The following is a 22,692-nucleotide window of genomic DNA, read 5'->3' as shown; positions in this document are numbered from 1 at the left end:
CTGTTTGATTGTGTCACAATGTTGGGATGTGGAAAAAGCCCTCTGGTCCCTAAAGAAGTTGTGAACCTCTGAGAATCAGTTTCCCACGGGAAAACCTGTGTTTGATGACTACATTTGAGAGTTTCTTGCTTGAAAGACTGTGCAAAACTCTTAAATACCTACATTGGCATCAGCTACACATGAGTTGCACTTCTGCATCAAGTAGCTATAAGTTCAGGTTCAACTGTTTTGTACTGTTCCACATTTGCTGGTTCTCAGATATGAGGATTTGCTAGTCTTTGTTATGTCATTGTAAAATAAATATTTTTGGTACAGGAATATTGGCTTATGCTCAGACATAAGGTTGGGTTCGGGGAAGTTGGTTGAGTGCCAGTCGGTCACATTTGGTTACATTTTGGTCTAGGTTAAATTAGCTACTCTTCAGTAGGAGTGAGAGCCCCATTGTTAATCACTCCAGCACCTTTAGTGGTGTTAGTGGTGCTAACATCTTTAACAACGCTAAAGGGGTTTTGCAGCTCAAATTTAAGCCACTTACTGGGGCTACCTGCAGGGTCGCCACCATGTTTCAGCTGCCACAGAATTCCAGGCAGTACTTGTGATAGAGTGGTGCTGCAAGCTAGCTGCAGTCAGACCTGGGTGGTGCGCAGTGCAAAGCGGCCAAGGCTGACATTTGCTATCCAATGGAAACTGGAGGGTGGGCAGTGGGCACTCTTCCACGCTAACACAACTAGCTGGCTGTCTGTCAGCAGAAAATAAAAGTAAAGATATTTATCACAACATTGAAATGTCATGGCTCTAAATGGATAGCACTTGGAAATGCAAAGCTAAAGCTCACTGAATCAACGGAAAGACCTCTTGTATATTTTTCTTTTTCCTGAAGAATTAACAGGTTAGCAGTTCATGGATATTGGGTTGTCGAAAACTGACATCCCAGACTTAAATTTCTCAACAATTGTCTAGTGGATTGTTATGTTATTTGGTATGAGCATTCATTGTCCACGAAGGATGAATCCCACCAACTTTGGCGAGCCCCTGACTTTTGCTCTAGTGCCACCATGAGGTTGAAATTTGTGGTTTTGAGTGAAATGTCTTGACATCTGTTGGATGGATTTTCATGAATTTTGGTTCAGACATCCATGTCCTCAGGATAAACTGCCTTCACTTTAGTGATCTCTTCCCTTTGCTTCACCTGCTACATATTCACCTGCTAGCGCTGCTGTTGTGAGTATGTCAGCATGCGGACGTTAGCATAAATGCAACACCATAAAATGCAAAAACATGTTGGATGTTGCTTTGTTTTTGCGTCTGTGCAGTAGGTAAGATACAGAGACCATTACGCGTTCATCAAAGGTAATGTGACAGAGTTTTGCTGATGGATGTTGTGACACTATGAAACAGTTGGATGACTCAGTGTCGTCTACAACTGATCTGACACAATCTGATTAGACTTTTATTGCTTAATTGATGGATGATATGCTGGTCGTGTACGGGAAACACTTACAACCTCATCAGGTACACGGAAACACTTTTTTATTGATGCTTATCATGTAATTGTTAGTTTTACTTTTGGTATCTTGGGTGTCAGTGGAGAGTTTTAGTGCCCTGTAATGGTCTGATGCTATTTCAGGTTTGTTGTTGCCTATCTTGCATTAGATTACAGAGACACTGAAGTCATATTCGCCTCTGTTTTTTGAATGAGAAGAGTAGTGATGTTGTGATCAAGCTTTTCGGCCCTGTATGAGTACTTTATAATATTTGCTCTTAAGTGCTATATCGTAGGCTACTGGACTTGATTGAGTTTCTTGAAGACGTTACACCTCCCATCCAAGAGGCTTCTTCAGTTCTGAGAGTTCTACGATACAGCACTTGAGATTGCCATAACCAGGATGACTGAGAATCTTCTCCAGCATTTTGTAATATTTGGTAACTGCAGATACCAAGGACCTCTACACTGGAGGTTCTGCCTCACAACTACTAGGTTGGGATGCACTGAGCTATAGGACGCAGGATGGTGTCAGCCGATATTCGCCTTGTTGATTGTTATCAGCTTACTGGCAAATTAGTCAACACACATAGATGGCAGTGGTTGATGTTTTTGTGGTTGTGTCACATCAATTTTACGCAAACTATAAAGTAGGGGTCAAGACTAATGGTGTCCTGTCGTCCTGGGGACAATAGAAAACATGTTTGGAACAAACAGAGCACCTTCGGAGCGAGAGGACGCAGTAAACTCACTATCAATGTGCCAGAGGACACACCCCAGTGTTTCCCAGATAACGCTACATTAACAACGCCGTGTGGAAATCGCTAGCTAGCTAACGTTAGCTGTTAGCAGCAGGTGGCTGGAACAAACTGCAAAACGAGGTTGCCTTGAGTTACACTATGATGCGTTCAAGCTCTAGTCAATAAAAACGGGCATTAGTCGAAGGTAAATTCTAACGATCTTCTGATGTGTTCAGATGTAATCTCATAAAATATAGCTTTAGGCGAAAAACCTGAATAAAATCAGCTGTTTAAAGGAGAAATGTGCCAGTGTTTTCACAGCACAATAAAACAGATATTAGAGAGGAAATAATGATGTACCATATAAAGTAAAAAGGCTTTTTCGCTTATTTTTTAAGAGGTTTTCATGTGAAAGAAACTTATATTAAAGGTTGTTTCATACATTTGTATGATTGAATTTGTGCTCTTTGAAAGGTATTGTAATAAAGGACTGGATGGATTTAAAACCAGGGGCAATCTTTACTATTAAAAGAGCTGTTATTGGCCACAAAAAAGGAAGGAAAATCTGTCTGAAGCTGCAAAACCTATTTTAATGAAGGTAACAGCCTAATAAGTCTAAATTAGCCCATCAACATAACGAATAGGTCTAAATGAGCATTCATTACTGTGACTTGCTACAGGGTGGCTAATTATTTAGCAAATTAATCTGTCCACACACTATTAAATTCACAATTTTCCTCTGAGACTTCTCCCCTTTTGGATTTGCAGTCCATAGCTAGCCTTGCTAGGGAGACTCCAGGCTAACCATCGTTATGAAGTTCAGCAAAATTTAGAGGAAAAGGCACCGGGTCGTAGATGTATGACACACATTTTAGTTTATGAAACATTAAAACATTTTTTAATTCGATGTATAGGCTACACATTTTTACAGTTGCAGAATGCAGTCATCACTCTAGGCCTATAACAATGACAAATGAATATCTGGATGTTATAACCGTTATTAACCGTTATTAACCGTAATAACGGTGATTCATTTCCATATAATTTTACGTCAAAGCCACAGGGAGCCACCAGAGAGAGTCTAAAGAATCCTTCTCAGGAATGATCTTTGGATGAGCACAGACAGCTTGAAGGGAGCAGAGAGGTTTTATCTTTTGACCATTAAGTTACTCGCAGAATCAACGTAAATTAGGGCAAGGTGATATGATACTGCTAGTGACATTCGTCATTTTAACCAGCGAAAGGGACTGGCCAAAATGACAAGCTGATTTCTAACAGATTTGTTAGTTGTATTCAGTAGGTTTTCAGAGCAGCACAGGATCTTGGGGTTAAAACTTTTCCTTTCTAAAGTCTTTTTCAGCAACACAGAGGCTTCAGACTTATGTTTACTTGACCTCTGACCCTTCTTAGTGAAGGCAGAACAGTAAAGACAGAACTTCCTGTTACTCTGCTGTACTGCAGCTCCTGCAGGGGATCAGTTCTTCAGTTTCAGACAAACTTTCCCGCGCTCCGCTGTCGAAACTTTCTTTGTAAATCAGTGTGTCTCTGCAGCTCTGACGTGAACAGGTAAGGCGCGAGCAGGTTGTTTTCAGACATTTCGGGGAAGCCATCTGCAGGCGTGTCGACGGAGATGGCCCCGATCAAACACGAGGGAGTGTCCTGTTCTTGTTCTGTTCTTTGTAATTTCTACGGCTGCACCTTTTCAGAGCTCGCACGGTCATGACATAATCACAGGCTCCACCAGACTGAAACTTGAAAGAGACTTCACTTGTATAAGTGTCTTACTCTGGGTGTGAAATTATCAGCAGCCAGCTGCTTGTAAGTTTTGGCTGTGGGTGGTGAGTCAGTTTTTCTGTGGTCTGAATCATAGTAGAACGTTTTTACTCTCCTGTTTGTTTACATTCACATTTTCCTACATCAGAAGTCACATGGCCTCACAAACGGCTCCTGTGCTGTAAAAAGTTTTAGGAACGAGTCTCTTCACTCTGTTGAGTCAGATTGGGCAACAGATTGAGATCAGGCAGATGTAAGTGGCATTAAAGTCCTCAGTTTCACTCATGACTACAGTCGTCAATGTCATGTTTGATTTCAAAGGAAAACTAAATACCAAAGAAAATTGTCATGTAAATAGCAACAGGAAAAAAATGAAAGACGACACTGATAAAGTCATGTTTTAAAGCAGGATTTATACTTGTGCGTGAGCCTAAGATGATCCTATGCCGTAGCCTACGCACGTGGCCTGTGTTGTTATGAGCATTTACTTGTATGGTGGTGTGTCTGTGTCACTCTGCGGTTACACCTCCAGAGCACTAGTCAGTGGTGGAGTTTCTGTGAAGTGCTGTAAAGTTTAGTTGATTCAATACACACATTAAACATGGTATAATACAGTCAATTTCAAACACAAAAATACAAATCAGCTTCACTATAACTCGCAGCATTCACAGACAAACATTTGTCTTTATCCCCACAAATACAACATGCTAACGTTATTAGCACAAGCCTATGGCATTTTACATTGTATGAATTAGCCTAGCAGCTAGCGGACTTTTCCTCTTCTCATATAAAACCAGGGACAACAGCAACATTTAACAAAGGTAACGTTACAAAATTCGGCTCCATTACAACTCACAAGGTTCACTGACAAAACAACTGTCTTATCCTAAACACGTTTTCCAAACAAATACAACATGCTAACGTTATTAGCACAAGCCTATGGCATTTTACATTGTATGAATTAGCCTAGCAGCTAGCAGACTTTTCCTCTTCTCATATAAAACCAGGGACAACAGCAACATTTAACAAAGGTAACGTTACAAAATTCGGCTCCATTACAACTCACAAGGTTCACCGACAAAACAACTGTCTTATACTAAACACGCTTTCCAAACAAATACAACATGCTAACATTATTAGCACAAGCCTATGGCATTTTACATTGTATAAATTATCGTAGCGACAATCAGAGATTTCCTCTGCTCATATGAAGCCAGGATAAATCACACACAAGACTTAAAATGCTTTTTTTTGTGGAGGCTTTATTGTCTTCACAATTCATTGTTTTTTATCTGTGAAATTAAAGTAAATAAAGCTTTGTGTCCACTGAGGGAAATGGTTTCAGCTTACAGAAATAGACAGGAGGTCAGTGTTACAGTGACATGTAGTTATATTTAGACATTTAGACAAAGTTCTAGCTGTCCTCACATTTAACTACGAAAGCAAGCTAAGAGGCTCATTTTATACCATTCCTTAAACATTTGAGAACTTTGGCTTCATTTATCGAAGTAAATAGAAACAATGGTTTGGTAACGCATCCATTTAACCTGTACTCTGAAAGTGGGTAACAAACATCCATCAGACTTGTTATACATCATATTTTAAAAAAAGCTTCAGTGTGTTTTGGAAAAGTTTATATGTTGCATGACTCAACATGTCATGTCATGTTTTTGACTGTTAAAAAAACAAAACAGGAAATGTTAAGAGTGGCGAGATTTTCACATGATGCGGCTCTGCAAAGGTCATTTTTTGAGAATGCTGTGTTTGTACTTCCTCCTCCAGCAGCTGTGACCTTTCACCTCTCTCTCTCACGCACACACACACACACACACACACACACACACACACTGAGCTTTTTTTTTCTGTTTGGATATTTGGACTCGACTTGGTAGTAAAAACATGGATCCCTCTCACTCAGTCGCACGCAGTTTCCACAGCCGCGTCCAAGTTCTTGTGAATGCAGCTGAATGTTTGCATGTTCACTTCGCTGACCTCTAAAACTCAGCTCTGCCTCTCTCTTTCTATCAGTGTAGCTTTAACCTGAATCTGCCTCTTATCATCAGTGTTATCACCATTTAACCTACAGCTGTAGAAGTCAGGTGTGTGTCTTGTTTTAAATAGCATCCTCCAAAAACAAAAGTATAATGGCTTTAAATTGTTTGTAAGATTTACTGAATGGAAAAACTGACCTACCTTGTGAAAGGTACAGACATTTTCACAAACCTCAGGGACGCAGGGTTTCTGGTCACGTATTATCTATTATCTGTGATTATTGAGCTAAAAATAATTAATAGGCAGGCTGTGTAAACAATGACATCATCAAGGCATGTATATTTCTAATATATATATATATATATATATTTTTTTTATCAAAAAGTAGCCTTCTTTTGCCATACATAGTATTCCAAGGATGTCCCTTTTTAATAGGCTCAACTGCATAATATTGCTATTTTAAAATTAAATATCATGCAAGCACACATTCGTTGGGGCATCATGTAAACACAAAGAATTTCCTTGAGCTTTACATCTACATATTCTCCAATAAAATAAAACAGAATAAAAACTATTTGCAAAAAAAAAAAAAAACCCACATGTAGGCTTGTCTAACTCAACGTTTTATTGTATTCTCACATGACAGTTCGTATGAAATTTTATGAAAATGCACATGCAAAAAAATGTGTGATATTTAATGAATTAGTGCCCCAGTCAATGGCATCATTACATTATGAACTTAGAGTAAAGTTACATATAAACTGAAAGTTATGTAGGTTAGGTTGAAGAAAGTAAAGTTGCGTAGGTTAGGTTGAAGAAGGTAAAGTTGGGTAGGATAGGTTGAGGAAGGTAAAGGTACGTAGGTTAGGTTGAAGAATGTAAAGTTGTGTAGGTTGGGTTTAAGAAGGTAACGTTACGTAAGTCAGGTTTAAGAAAGTAAGGTTGCATAGGTTAGGTTTAAGAAGGTAAGGTTACGTAGGTTAAGTTTAAGAAAGTAAAGATACGTAGGTCAGGTTTATATAAGTAAAATTACCAAGGTTAGGTTGAAGAAAGTAAAATTACGTAGGGTATATTGATAAAAGAAAAGCTATGTAAGTCAGGTGTAAGAAAGTAAAGTTACGAAGGTTAGGTTGAAGAAAGTAAAGTTACGAAGGTTAGGTTGGAGAAAGTAAAGTTATGTAGGTCAGGTTTAAGAAGGTTAAGTTACGTAGGTTACATCGAAGAAAGTAAAGTTAAGTAGGTTAAGTTGGAGAAAGAAACATGGCAACAACATGGCCTGAAACAGTGCAAAGTCCACGTGGTCCACATCAAATCTGAAAACTCAATAAAAGTCCAAACAGTACTAAGAGTTTACGCCCATGTTAGCGTCCACATTGAGCTAAATGCTAATATTTATAAAACAGAAATGTCAAATATTTGTTGGCTCTTGCGTCTCAAATGTGAGGATGTACTACTGTTCTGTTTCATGTAATCATTAATTGAATAACTTGGGGTTTATTTCTGCTGGTCCGACAAAACAAGCAACTTCAAGATGTTAATTTGAGCTCAGACATTAAATTAAAACATCACCAGATTCATCGTTAGCTGCAGTGCTACTTTTCATAAACAAAATCTTAATGGTTATGCAGTTTCTTGATAGTGGTGGAAGGTAAGGAAGGAAAATATGTATCCTGTATACTTGTAAAATAAATATTTTGGGTGTTTGCTCTGCTTGGAAGAAAGGTTTTTACCCTTGTACCACAGTTATGTCTTTATCCAGTGATCCTGCTGACGGTTAGTTAGCCTCCCAGTTTGTTTCGGTTAATGGATGCACAGGGAAGACACACCACAACTAGAAATTTCCTTTTTGCCTTACTGGAAGTTATTTAATCAATTGGCAGGAGATTTATGGCCTAAGGATTTATCAGAATTAGCAACACAGTCTAAACACTCTCTTGACATTGTGGCTTTGGTTAAACATTAACCTGAAACACCTTTTTAAAATCTGGAAAGTAGGTTTGTTTGCATTTGAGTAATTCTCCTTGAGTGCCCGTCACTGATAAGCTTAAATTAAAATTCCCAGACAGTCGTTTTAAAGATCATATGACCTGCAGTGAAACGTTGACATAAACAGTTTTTAACTGTAAAAGATGGTCATTTTTACAGTTTCTGAATTTATCTACAGTAACAGAGCTGGTCTGTAATGATTGAGCCAGTGTTGAATGTTTAACTTCCTTCTCTGTTGTTTTTTCACCACGCTGAGACAGAAAGGTCAAAGTGTAACCTCCCACGTTTATATTATCCCCTTCCAAGTGCAGTCTGTTGTTTTATGTTTGTGGTTTTTGGTGTTTGTACTCATTACTTTAAGACAGATGACTAAATCTGTTAAAATGTCTCTGTGTTGGACGTAAAGTAGAGCTGGATATTTAAAGTGTTTTGATTCAGAAAGCTTAGAAAGATTCAGTTACATCAAATAAGTACCACTAAAGTACTTCCCTGAATGTACTTTGGGAAGTTGAAATATATATGGGATGGATTGCTATCACAATACACACATTAATGTTCCTCTCAGGATGAATTGTGGCAATCTGTTAACTTTACAGCACTTTGGACCAAATACCTGCAAAATTTTGGATGCACTTACTTACAACTGTACTTTGTGTTCTGTGCTAATTAGCAAATGTTAGCATGGTAACATACTGAACTAATGTAGTAAACATTGTAAACATACATACATACATACAAACAACAACAAAATCACATGTCAAATTTATTTATTTTTAGACATGGACCAAAAAAAGTCTTGCTGAATGAACATCATTTTGTTGGATGGGATCAATATAAAAATGAGAAGAAGTTTTAAACTTTAAGTGAAGTGAACTTTAAGTAAAATTTAAATGTTTTAAACCTACTTGTTGTGTTGTTTTTATTGTATTGTCTGTGTTTTTGTATGTATCTTATGTGGACTTGAGTCTGGAATAAAGTTTATTATAAGGCTGTACAATATAAACATAGAGCAGAATAAAATAATAACATGCAATGTAGGGGCAGAATCTGACATCTCCTGATATTAGTTGATATCATGGACTGTGATGACTAGCAGCTTATCACTGACAGCATGTCAGACTATTTCTCTGTGTTTGCTACACTCTGTGTTTGTCATTTATATAAAGATAAATCACTTTTCTATAATACATCAATGATATTTCAATGGAATAAATTACTTATTGACTTATTCATACTTCAAAAACAGCATGAATAAGTGATTAACATAAGGGGGGGGTCAAAATAAAATAAATAAATAAAATAAAAATCAACCAGCCACCCTCCTCCCCTGACAAGTAATGAACAGTCCCTAAAGTGCGGTGAGGTTTGTGGAAATGTGAACGGCTCGTTTCTCCTCTGACACGTCACATACCTGTGTGCTGCCATGGCTTGGCTATTCAGGTATTTCTGGGCAGTCATGACACCGACGAAGACTTCTTGGACCTGGAGCCGGGCTTTTCGGTTGCCGGTAAGGCATTAACCTGCGCCATGGAGCACTATGGCCGCCGTATTTGACAGGAATACATATTTCTGTCTGTGTCTGTGACCCCGTGTTCAACCCACAACTGGCAGGATTCACTTTTCCTTTCTGCTGCGGCTTGGCTGCTCCCTGGTTTATCCAACCAGCATTAACTTCTGTTCCTCATCTCCACCGGTCAAGCTGGCGCTGATGTTTACATCCATTATTGTTGTCAGTAATGCCTGCTACGGAGCATGCCGCCGGCTCTCGCGTTGTTTTAGAGATGCAAACTGTTAAAGCCGGTCAACCGATTGCTAGTCTCGCGATACCCGATCCATGACTCTACATTCGATTCATCTAAGGATTCATGGCTGATTCGTATTGATTGAGGAGGCTGCTACCGACGCAGCCGTATCTCTTGCTTGTCAAACCGGATATCCGGTCGTATCGGTTAATCGTTCCCAACCCTAGTAAACATACTTGGTAAACATCAGCATGTTAGCAAATGCTGATATGCTAACATGCTAAACTAATGTAGTGAACATGGTGAACATTCCTGCTAAACATTAGCATGTTACCAAATGTTAGCATGCTAATATCCTAAACTAATGAAGTGAACATCATAAACATACCAGCTAATCGTCAGCTAAACTAATTTAGTGAACATTGTAACCATACCTGGTTAACATTGGCATGCTAGCAAATGTTGGCATGCTAATATGCTAAGCTAATATAGTGAACAGTGCAAACATACCAGCTAATCATCAGCATGTTAGCATGCTAATATGCTAAATTAATGTAGTGAACATGGTAAACATACCAACTAATCATCAGCATGTTAACGTCAGCATGTTAGCACAGCTAAATAGTGTTTGCTTGGAATAGGAAGAACTTTAAACACCCCCAAAGGGAAATTCAACTGTCTAGCAACTCAAAAAACAACCACACTTCCCCTCATCAACAATAACACAGTGGTATTAAAATAGACATAAAAAGAAATAAGTTGAAATTAGTGCATAAAAAGAAATAAAAATTGAAATTAAAATTGCTCACTCCACAGTCCAGTCCATTTGTGGCTAATGTGACGTGTGTTAGTGTGTGTGTGTGTGTGTGTGTGTGTGACTGGATTCAGGAGGTGTTAAACAGTCTTGTTGCCGTGGGAACGACGGATCTCCTGAAACGCTCCGTTCTGCAGCGAGATGAGCCGAGCTGCTCCTCTGTGGCTCCAGGAGGCTGTGGAGAGGGTGTCTGCTTTTGAACTGGCACTTTGTGGTGGGGCCCCTGGGCAAAACACGTTGAGTGTCCCTGATCCAGACAGTAAAAAGATAACAGGGAACTAAATTTAAGCTCAGTTTTACCCCCAAATACTTTATTTATTTCTGTGTTACATAACTGCTTCAACAAAGAGAGACACAGAGAGTCCATCGTTTTCTGGGGAAGCCGCGCTGCTGGTTATCATATTATTGCGTCATAATTGATGTCTGAACAGCTGATTACTGAACTTCCTTATTGGCCCGAGGTGATTCATGAAGCAGAGCGCTGTTGCAGTGTCACTGGTCGACAAACACAAACGCACAAAGATATAAAAGGACGTTTCAATCCATATTTTAGTGATTATTAATATTATTTGTACTTTGGTGATGAATGATTAACACACAAATACCAATATTGTGCGAAATTTTACCTGCTGTCTAAGTTCTGGAAAAACTGTCCAAACATTAGCACCACTTTGTCCTGTTTAATAACTCTTTGGAACGTAGTGCTTTATGAATGATAATTTTTGCAGTTTTTAATTTCATTTTATTTAGAATGTTTGATATAATTATATGTTGGCAGTTGCTTATCTCGTTTATATCTTATCTTTTGTTATTGATTACGTTTTCCTTTTTGTTTTATTTTTTGATCGATACGTTAATTGTTTAGTTGATAAAGTGCAAGAAATTATTGTTCATCACTACTACAAACGTAGCTGTAGCCAGTACCTCACTATCACTATCCTCCATTCATATTTTAAGAAGCTACAAATTATATTCAGCCACAAAATAAGCCTGAAAAGCTGCAAATAAGAGTTGTTGCATAGAGATGATACACCATCTCATCTAGTTGCATTGGTGTGAACCTGCAGGTTTTTAGAACGTTGCAGAATGGCGCGTTGCAAGTAGTTGCCTGTTTTAGCTCATCTCGTCGCAAATCTTTGGCCTCAATGGGACTCAGCTGGACCAACAGTGTGACAGCGGTGAAATGTAACACAGTAAACAAGCTAACGGCGCTAACAACAGATGGGAAGTGTGCAGAGAGTTAGACCCTGTCTCGTATGAAGATGCTGTAAGCTTTAAATTCACCACCTCAAAGCAGAAGGTAGAATATAATGTTGGTGCAGAGTCTCTCCTCCTCTGTGCCGCTGCATTGTGTCTGCAGCTGTCTGTACCAACAAGTCGCATGAAAGTCAAGAGCACTCACTCCACAGCAAAATCTGGTGACCATCACATCCCCAGAAGTACACTGCACAGCACATGGACTAGAAAGAAAGACGGAATCAAACAAAAAAACAAAACATCTGCTGGACTTGAAGCAGTCTCAGTCGAGTGAGGGGTCTCTGACTGACGATTCCAATGTCTGACTCTCAAGGGGCAGCCCTAATATTTCAATAATTGATTAATCATTTAAGTAATCACTTTGGGATCTGGGATGTTCCACTGGTCAATTTTTTTTATTATTATTAGACATTTTTATAGAACAAAACAGGAATCAATTAATTGAGAAAATAACTGGCAGGCGAATCACTACTAAAAGCAGCACCTCGCCTTTAAGAGGGTGGAACCAAAGAATATTTTCATTGCTGCTTGATAAACGACTTAAATGATGGATCAAATAATCTTTTTAGCACTAACTATTATGTACACAGATATATGTGAACAAAAAGCAATAAACTAAAAAGACATTCAAGGCCATGTACACCCACACGGGTGCTTTAAATACCTGTGACTGATTACACCTCCTGCTCAGGCTGAAGATGGACTAACTGTGCCGGGAACTATATGTCACTAAACTCCATGTGCTTACAGGAATGATAAAGACGTAGAGTCCTGTAATTAATGGTTGTAAAAAAGCTACCAGGAGATTGAGACACTGTTGATGCCCACACAGTTATGAGTAAACCAGAACAGATGAAATCACCTGCGTGTGGGAATTTCTGATAGTTTTGTGGAGATTAAAAATAGGATTGTGAGGTGAAGAAAAAAAAAAAGGACAAGTGTGCAAAGTGTAACAAGGTGTGCAAAATGATTGTAATTATAGGTATAAAAGTTAAAGATGTATTGCGCTGTGCCAGAAGTTACAGAAAATGTAGGCTAATTATAAGTCCAGTAAAACCTCAGCAGCCTCCCCGTCCACTAATGTCCGTACTGAAGAGGCGTGCTGCTCCCGCGGGTAAAAATAACTACAGAGCAGAACTTTATGTCAAGGAGAGTTTAACCAAAAGACAAATATGTACTGGTGCAAAGTTGTGTTCAGGCACACTGGCTGTTCAAATGGATAGCTCTTAGAGTCTATCCTTAAGGTGAGAATTTTTGTCCGACCGCGCATTAGGGCCATCTTAGGTGAAAAATAAAAGGTAGCGGCGCCCAGTAGCTCACCATAGAGCAGGGAACAAAGGTTGTGTTTTTGTTGCACTGGCTGCAGGTTTGATTTCAATCCTTGGCCCTTTGCTGCATGTCAACCCCCGTTTAACGTTCTAAGATGTCCAATCAAATAAACGCAAATTGAAGGGGTAAATTCCCCAAAACACAAATCACAAGTTTATGAGAAAAAAATGGAATATTCTCTGAGATTTAAGTGGTATATTTGCGAGAAAAAAACAAACAAAAATATTTACAAGAAAAAACACAAATGCACAAAAGTAAAAAAATATATTTTTTCTGAGATTTAAGAGGTAAATTTACAAGAAAAACCCCACACACTTCTGAGAAAAAAACCTCAAATGTTCTCTGAGATTAATGTGGTAAATTTGCCAGGAAAACCCCCCACAAAAATTATAAAAAAAAAAACCCACAAATTTACAAGAAAAAATTTATTATTTTCTGAGATTAAAGTGGTAAGTCTATGAGAAAGAAAATGACAATTTTTCGAGAAAAACGACAACCCAAATTTCTGAGAGGAAAAAAGGTATTGTCTGAGGTTACCAGAATAAAACTCTCAAATTTAAGAGAGAAAACTTATCAGAAAAAATATATATATATATGGAAAAAAATGGATGTTGTGTCAGATTAAAGTCACAATTTTCCTAGAAAAATAACACAAATTAATACGAAAAGCAACCTGGATATTGCCTGAGATTTAAGTCAAAAATTTACAAGGAGGATGATCTCTGTTCACGACAGTCTCTATGATAATGTGTGGTTATGTGGGCTCAAAGTATAATTTGAACAGATAATTGCAGAACAACATACACGGTAAGCCACGGCATCTGTGGTGTGATGTGTTGATCCAACCTTTGCCAAACGAAGTGACATGATTCCTCGACAAAAAATCTTATATTCAAGTTTGTGTCATGGATGTGTATTTTCCCCGTAATTGTACCACTTTAATCTCAGTAATTGTCGTAAAAAAAAATCATAAATGAACTACGTTAATCTCGTTAATTTTATTTTATTTTACCCCAATGAGCCGTCATGTTTTTGTGTTATTACTCAAAGTATTTTTTCTAATTATCAAAGAGGAAGTACATTTTACGTAAAAGCATGATCCTTAAAAAATAATGAGCTTTTAAGTGTCTGGTGGGTGGGGACATGCATGACACAGTAAACTACTGCTGTTCACAAAAATAAAGAAACACTTCTCCAAGTGACGCGGGCGACATTTGAAATGCAATACATCGCTTGCGCAATAGGATAGCAGAGTCACCGGTACATTCTGGCTAGCTAGTACTGCTATTTTATTAGAGTGCGTTTATTATTGTGCATTTTTCCCCCTCGCCCGCCATATTTCATACCTGCTTCTTCTGTGGATAACAAAAAAAAGTGTTTAATTTCAAGTATGTCGCTTGCATTATCACCCCCGCTGGCAACTCATGGTATTACATGCGTCGCTGTGTTGTGTGTCAAAAAAATGGACAATACATTTTGAGACGCAAGCACGCATCATGGCGGCTAATGCATCCCAATTCGTTAGCGTATGCATGTCTTTGCGTCGACTATGAAACAGCCCTTACTGTGGACTCTATTCATGTTTTGTTCTGACGTATTATTTCGATCCATACACTGGCACCAAATATTGTTTGCTTAACATACACATCATATTTAATTATCGTTGAGCAAGGACATGCAACAGCCGATAACTAATAAGCTAACACACAATATAGACTTTCTTTGTGGTTTATTTTCCATTTTGTGTTTAATTCAAACTATTTTTAACCCTTGAAATGTTCTGCTGAGTCATTTAAATAACGTTTCAGTGTCACATGAGTCTCTGTAAACTTTTAATTTTCTCATTTTAGAGATGCTTTTTTTCCGTCAGATGCGCATCACGATGGTTGTTTTTGACATGTGTTTTGTGATACCAGCGTTGTCATGAGCGAGCTTTTATATTATTGTATTGTGAGGAGTTATTGTCCTTTATTTTATCTCTTTATTCTTCTCTCCGTATTCTGTGCCTCTCATCTCTGCCTCTCCGTCTCTCAGCGCCGAGCTAAGAGTATCATTAGACAGTAACCACTGTATTTGCTGACAGGGTGTGGCAGCGTTGTGGGCACTGTGTGTGTGTGTGTGTGTGTGTGTGACCGTTCCTTTTTTTAGTTCAGAGAGGAAACTCGGCCAACATCATAGGAATATCATACGCTTCTGTGGGTGTGTTTATTAAATGTTCGTCCAAGTAATTCTTGGAGTTTAATAACAAAATGTGAGTGTGTGTCATCGTCTGTGTGTGTGTGTGTGTGTGTGTGTGCGCGTGTGTGTGTTGCTCTGACTTGCATAACAAGTGCTTGATGATGGCAACATTTGAGACACTGAAACTCTCAGCAGTTCCCACTGGCAGTGAGCTGCTCTGCTGCAGATACAAACTTAAACAGTTAACAGTGACTGTGTCTGTGTTATTAAAGACGTCTGAATATTCGGGGAGAATTCGGTGCAGTTTTTCTGACCAGTATTGTCGTCTAAATTGTTGTTGTTTTCTATGGCTTCTCTTGGTGGTATTAAAGCTGAGGTCAGTAGAAATCTGGAAAAGGCTTAAAACAAAACTGGCAGACTTTGTAAATACTCCGTCCTCCTGCAGCAGGATTTATACTTGTGCGTCAGCTCTACACCGGTGCTCTACACTGTTGTGAGCATTTATACTTGTGCGATGGTGTGTCTGTGTCACTCTGCAGTTACACCTCCAAAACACTAGTTAGCGGCAGAGGTTTCTGTGAAGTGCTGTAAAGTTTAGATGATTCAAAACACACATTAAACACACATTAAACATGGCTTAATAGAGACAATTTCAAACACAAGTACACAAATCAGTTTCACTATAACTCGCAATATTCACAGACAAACACTTGTCTTTATCTGGACACATTTTCCCCACAAATACAACATGCTAATGTTATTAGCACAAGCCTATGGCATTTTACATTGTATAGCCTGGCAGCTAGTGCAAAAGGAACAACAGCAACATTTAACAAAGGTAACGTTACAAAATTTGGCTCCATTACAACTCACAAGGTTCACTGACAAAACAGTTGTCACACTAAACACGTTTTCCAAACAAATACAACATGCTAACGTTATTAGCACAAGCCTATGACATTTTGTATTGTAAACATTAGCCTAGCGACTAGCAGAGGTTTCCTCTTCTCACATGAAGCCGACACAGAAATGTAAATCCCGCTTAATCCCCTCCTACCAGACGACCACAGGTGTACGTGCGTGCCTCATACAGTAACCGAGTGTTTCCTGTACGTTGATATATTTAACTGTAGAGCTCCCTTTAGCTAGCTAGTCACCCCACTGTCTCTCCGCCTCGCTCCCCACCACTGTGAACTGCTTCCCCAGGTGGAGAGCAGGCTGGCGACTAGCAATGGCACTGGGTCTAACCTGTGTAACAGTAACCTTAAACATCTGCAGCAGGATTATGAGTTCAGAACTTTTATAGTTACTGAGCACGTTCAGAGGAAGAGCCATTTTGATTTTAATGAGCGTGATGCCACCTCCAGACCACGGCAATACCAGAAAATATCACATGTGACCCCCCCTGTAGTTTCTTTTAGGATCTCACTGTGATGCTTTTTTTCGCTGAAAGCCGGAAGCGGTAAAATCTACAGTGAAATTCACCTTTTAGAAGTGATGGCCGTGACGTTCATTCCTGTAAACCGGCTGCGTGTCACAGCCACGGCAGTAACACAGAGCGCAGGGTTTAGGAAACGAGTGTAAGTCAGTGGAAAGGCGTCAGAGATAAGTGTGGTGTGTTTGTGTGGTCAGACAGCTGTGTGTGTTCAGTTCCTGTTATCTTTAACTGTCATGCTGGCTTCCTTCTGCGTTTTTATGGGTTTTACTGTGTATGTGTGTGTGTGTGTGTGTGTGTGTGTGTGTGTGTGTCGCCCTGTGGTGACAACATGGCTGTCATGTTGCACAGCCTGGTGTGTGTGTGAGAGGAAATAAGAGTCAGAGTTGCTGGGAAAGTGATGGAAACAACTTCACGTGTGAAACACTTCAGATTTTTTTATTCCCGTTTCTGTTGTTAAATTTAATTTCTATGAAGTGAATTAGTTAGTTAATGTTTCGCTCACCACAGACTGGCGTTTGATCCAGTTTAATGTCAGTCACCTAAAATGTGACATCACTTCAAATGACATGCGTAGTTTGTAAATATAAACTGCTGTTAATCAGTTCTCCTTGTCTCCTTGTTTCCTTTCTCCTCTTCTTTCCTTGTCTCCTCCTCTCTTCTTCTATCTTTGTCTCTTTTCCCCTCTTTCCTCCCCCGTGTCCTTTCTTCACTTCTTTCCTCGTCTTCTTTGTTCTTTTTCTGTCCTCGTCTCCTGCCTTCTTCTCCTCTTCTTGTCTCCTCCTCTTTGTCCCTCCTTGCCCTTTCTGCTTGTTTCCTCTCTTCTCTTCTTTCCTTGTCTCCTCTCTTCTTTGTCTCTTCTCTCCTTGTCTCTTCTTCTGTTTCTCTCCTTGTCTCCTCCCCTCTTGTCTTCCCTCCTTGTCTCCTCTCCTTTTTCCTGCCCTTGTCACCTGTCTTCTTCTTGTCTCCTCTCTTCTCTCCTTGTCACCTCTCTTCTTGTCTTTGCTCCTTCTCTCCTCCCTTCACTTCCTATCTCATTTTCTCCTGTCTTGGTCTTCTCTCCTTGTCCCCTCTCTTTTCTTCCTCTCTCCTTGTCTCCTCTCCTTTTCCCTCCCCTTGTCACGTGTCTTCATCTTCGCTCCTTGTCCCTTCTCCTCTTGTCTTCTCTCCTTCCTTGCTCTCTTTATTTCCTATCTCCTTGCCCCCTCTCCTCTTGTCTTCTCTCCTTGCCCCCTTTCTCCATGTCTCCTCTCCTCTTCCTCTTCACAGAGTACTCAGATCGATCCGGAGGAGCTGTTCACCAAATTGGATCGCATTGGAAAAGGATCTTTTGGAGAGGTGTGTGTGTGTGTGTGTGTTACCTGGTCGATTGTTGGTGTTATTACTGTACTGAATGAACAGTTTCTCTTTTTATTTCCTTCTTCTGCCTTTTTCATCGTCTTTGACCGTCTTTCATTTAATGTTTGACACTTTTCCCCATCTCTTCCTCCTCCTCGTCCTGCAGGTGTTCAAAGGCATTGATAATCGCACTCAGAGCGTTGTTGCCATAAAGACAATTGATCTGGAGGAGGCTGAGGATGAGATCGAGGACATCCAGCAGGAGATCACAGTTCTCAGTCAGTGCGACAGTCCGTACATCACAAAGTACTACGGCTCCTATCTGAAGGTGAGACGTCACTTTCCTCTGCTACAAACAAACTCAGGTGACGGAGTAACGTCTGAAAGGCTGACTGAAACATCACTGATTCTGTCTGGCGTCTGCAGCGTCGTCTCGCTTGTTCAGTCATTAAATCAAAGTTAATAACACGTAATCTGAAGGATAAATATTCAGGTTTTCACAGACAATCTGATGAACTCATTATTTACATGCTGTTTCTCTCAGGGCAGTAAACTGTGGATCATCATGGAGTATCTGGGTGGAGGTTCGGCGCTCGACTTGGTGAGTAATATCTATTTATTTATGTTTTTCAGTTCAATAAAAAACAACTTGCGAAGTGGAAAAGTGAACTGAACTGAATTAAATGTAAAAAGTGGTTTAGATATACGGTGTCCTTGGTTGCCAAATGTTCTGTGTGGAGTCTTGTCTTGAATGAAACTCACAGGGTGTGTTGAGTTCCTACAAACAGCCTCAGGCATGTCAAGTGAGTGTTTTATATCTGTGTCATCACATTGTGTGTGTGTGTGTGTGTGTGTGTGTGGGTGTGTGTGGGTGTGTGTGTAGCTCCGGGCGGGTCCGTTTGACGAGTCTCAGATAGCCACCATGCTGAAGGAGATCCTGAAGGGGCTCGACTACCTGCACTCTGAGAAGAAGATCCACAGAGACATCAAAGGTACGGACGGGACTGATCTGGATCTTCTGCCTTGTTTTGAAATGTTCGTCGAGTGTTTTAGTGCCGCAATAAAAGTCGTGTGCTTGTGAAAGGCGTATTTCAAAAAACAAAAATCATAGACAAATCATCGAGGCAGAATAAGATAGGCTGCCCGCGACTAAGAGTTTTCCTAGATACTTCCATGTTTCAGACGATACGTCATGTTCGTAGTCGACCACTGAATCATTGTGCTACATTACACGTACAAGCTACGTGTCTTTGCAAAACTGTGCAAAGACACGTAGCTGCACCAGAGGAATGAATGACGAATCAAACGCAACACCTTTACACCTTGCTCATAAAAATGAGCATATATCAAAAACTAAATAATGTACATAGTTCAAATAACTTACGTAGTGTTAAGAAATATTTTATGTTACTATATTTAGAAATCTTTTGGGTAAGTATGTTTTGTTTTTATTTTGTAAAATATGATTAAAAAACATCCAATTTTTTTCTTTTTTAATGACACAATTTCAATACTTTAATCAGTTATTATGGTTTATTGACTTGCATAATCTTTTAGCTTAGGTTGTACAGATTTTAGGGATATGAAATGACGTCACAATAAGAAAAAATACTGATGTAGGCACTGTTGAACCATTTCTATTAGAGTTCAAAGGGTGAAGATAGTATCGCAACATAAAATAGAATATCAAATATAGTGCGGTATAGTATGGGTATAATAGCAAAGTGTAGTATAATATATAATAGATCATACGTAAAGTATAATATATACCAAAATAAATCAACACATAGTGAGAAAAATAATGAATAATGGTCCAAGTGGTGTTGTAGCATGTGATTTTCACTGCTGCTGTACAACAGAAGACGAGATATCCTGCCTTTTATTATCTAGTACATGTCAAGCTCCATAAGCACATTTGTCATTAGACCCTCCCTGACATTAAAGTACAGTTAAAAAAATGATGGTCTCCAAGCTGAGCTACACAGTGTTTTCACTTTAAGGTATTTCCTCAGACTTGACACACTGTGCAGTTCTTCCTGTGACCCTTTAAGAGCGAACAGACGGCACTGGTTCACCCTCTGCGCCCAGTTTTACTCCAGAGAGCAGATCCAGACTGCTGAAACTGACACATTTAAAGCCAGTGTGCGGAATTCCTGACTTTGGCGCCATCTGGTGGTCGGATAAAAATGGCTCCTCTGGACACAGATTGTAAAGGATGCGTGTGTGTTTTCAGCTTTACTCAAATTTATAAACATTAATTTAGTAGTAGCTGTTATTTAAAAGGAAGTGTATGAAACTACATGAAGTATTAACAGCATGCCAAAGAGACCTGCACATGAAACAAACCTTGATTTAACCAGAACTCATAATAATAATAATAATAATAATAATAATAATAATATTTATATGAATTCTGCGCAGCTGCCAACGTCCTGCTGTCGGAGCACGGTCAGGTGAAGCTGGCGGACTTCGGGGTGGCCGGTCAGCTGACGGACACGCAGATCAAGAGGGAAACCTTCGTGGGAACGCCGTTCTGGATGGCTCCCGAGGTCATCCAGCAGTCTGCGTACGACTCAAAGGTAACACACCTGTTATCTCTGCGGTTTGGTGCCGTTCACATTTGAACAGGTATCGTTTCCAGTACCTGTAATTTAATACCTGTAACCAGTGACAGCCTTCTTTGGCACTTTTTTGCTTTTTTTTTTTAATCACACACGTTGATCTTCTGTCTCTGTTTGGTGTGTGTGTGTGTGTGTGTGTGTGTGTGTGTGTGTGTGTGTGTGTGTCTGCTCATCTAGCAGTGATGCTAGGTTCTTCAGTCCCTCTATGATTTCTCGGCTGTTTTTGGGATTGTTGCGGCTTGAAATATCTGATTTCACAGCAGCTTTTCTAAAATGCAGCGAAGCTTGTTGAGATGTTGTTTTTTTATTATTATTTTTGGAATAAAATACCGGGGGCAAGTGAAAATCACAATCAGCTGTTAGTGATGTTAGCTGCAGCGCTGATGGACTGTCCCAGTGAGCTGCTCTCTCTGCACGGTTAGCATGAGCTAACACAGCACAGCGTGATCTCACCCCTACTCGTCATATTTTGCTGCCTCGCAGCAGCTGTTAACATCCGACACAGAGCTGTTTGTTGTCACACTGACAGCAAAAAAGCTCAACCCTGATGTTTAGTTTAGTTTAGTTCAGCTTAGCTTAGCTGAGTTGAGTTTAGTTTAGTCACATTAAGTAGTTTAAGCTTAGTTTATCTAAACTTAAATCTTAGTTTAGTTTAGATAATCTTAATTTATCTTGTCTTAGTTTATCTTAGCTAAATTCAGTTTATCTTAGTTTAGCTTAGCTAAGTTAAGTATAGTTAAGCTTAGCTTAGTTTAGCTTAGCTTAGTTTAGTTCAGCTTAGCTTAGTTGAGTTTAGTTTAGTCACGTTAAGCTTAGCCTAGCTCACTTTAGTTTAGCTTAGTTTAATCCATGTAGATTTAGTTTATCTTATTTTAGTTTTTTTAAGCTCAGCTTAGCCTAGTAAAGTTTATTTTAGTTGAGCTTATCTTAGTTTAGCTTAATAAGTTTGGTTGAGTTGAGGTTAGTTAAGTGCAGCTGACCCTAGTTTAGTTGAGATTCGTAAGGTTTAGCTTAGCTTGGCTTAGTTTAATTGAGTTCAGTTTAGCTTAGTTTGGCTTAGGTTAGCTTACTTACTGTAGTTTGATAAAGTTCAGCTTAGTTTAGTGTAGCTTTGTTGAGGCAAAGCTTAGCTAAGTTTAGTTTGATTAATTTAAGCTTAGCTCAGTGACAGTTTAGTAAGTTAAGCTTAGTTTAGCTTAGCTTAACTTAGTTTAATTTGGTCATTTTCCAACTTATAAAATGGGTAGATTGACAATAAATAACTAAGTTAATGATTTGTAACATCAATAACAATAGATAAAAGATGATTTAAAAAAAAAAAAAAAAAAAAAGGATTGAAAAGGCATCGGCTGAAGTCTTAGCATACGTGTAGGTGGGTAGGTTCAATAAGCTAACAGTTAGCCCTGTGAATCAATACGCTGCACGCAGCTCTACGAAGACATGAGATTTTATCTCATTTAAACAGTCAAATTTGGGGTGAAGTTGCAGTTCAACAGGATTGCTACGCGATAGCGCCACTGTGATTCATCAAGTTCATTACCCAACCCCAGTTATTACACCTTCTCCATCTACTTCAAGGTGCCTTAATTGAATCTGAAACTTAACAGATTTTAATTGTGTTGGCTGTCTCGTAAATTATTGTTTACTATAAGCCCCGCCCCCAAACACCACTCATAACTTAGCAACTGTAACTAGACACTAAACGCCTGTTGGGCTCAGCGTTTCTCCACACTTGGCATCTGAAGAGATTTTACTGTTTCGTCTTTAATTTGCAAGAATCACAAGCAGAAGCGTGATGAATGGATTACACAGCGTGTTGTGTTCAGCACACTGCTGCTGTCACATGTGAAGTCGCCCTCGGGTTAAATAAAGTTTCCTTCAAACACACACAGACAGGAAACTCAGGCCTCATATCTCAGATGTTTGAACGCTCGTCAGCACAAACAAACTTTCCGTTTGTTGTTAAAGAGCTCATCTGGCCTGAATGTGCACTTTATGGCTGTG

At 39.3% G+C, this 22,692-nt stretch overlaps 1 protein-coding gene across 2 annotated transcripts in view; it reads left to right on the top strand.

Annotated features, from left to right (window-relative positions):
* stk26 (serine/threonine protein kinase 26) overlaps positions 1-22,692 on the top strand; it is a 42,058-nt gene that overhangs the window by 6,973 nt on the left and 12,393 nt on the right. For both annotated transcript variants that reach the window (XM_049568044.1, XM_049568045.1), the window contains exons 2-6: positions 17,999-18,067; positions 18,234-18,395; positions 18,612-18,668; positions 18,951-19,059; positions 20,489-20,646. In XM_049568044.1, the coding sequence (XP_049424001.1) occupies positions 17,999-18,067; positions 18,234-18,395; positions 18,612-18,668; positions 18,951-19,059; positions 20,489-20,646 (555 nt within the window). The remainder of the gene's footprint in view (positions 1-17,998; positions 18,068-18,233; positions 18,396-18,611; positions 18,669-18,950; positions 19,060-20,488; positions 20,647-22,692) is intronic.

Source organism: Epinephelus fuscoguttatus, linkage group LG23 (genome assembly GCF_011397635.1).
Source record: "Epinephelus fuscoguttatus linkage group LG23, E.fuscoguttatus.final_Chr_v1".
Classification (NCBI taxonomy): domain Eukaryota; kingdom Metazoa; phylum Chordata; class Actinopteri; order Perciformes; family Serranidae; genus Epinephelus; species Epinephelus fuscoguttatus.
The sequence above is the reverse complement of the archived record's forward strand: the minus strand, read 5'-3'. Positions and strand labels throughout refer to the sequence as shown.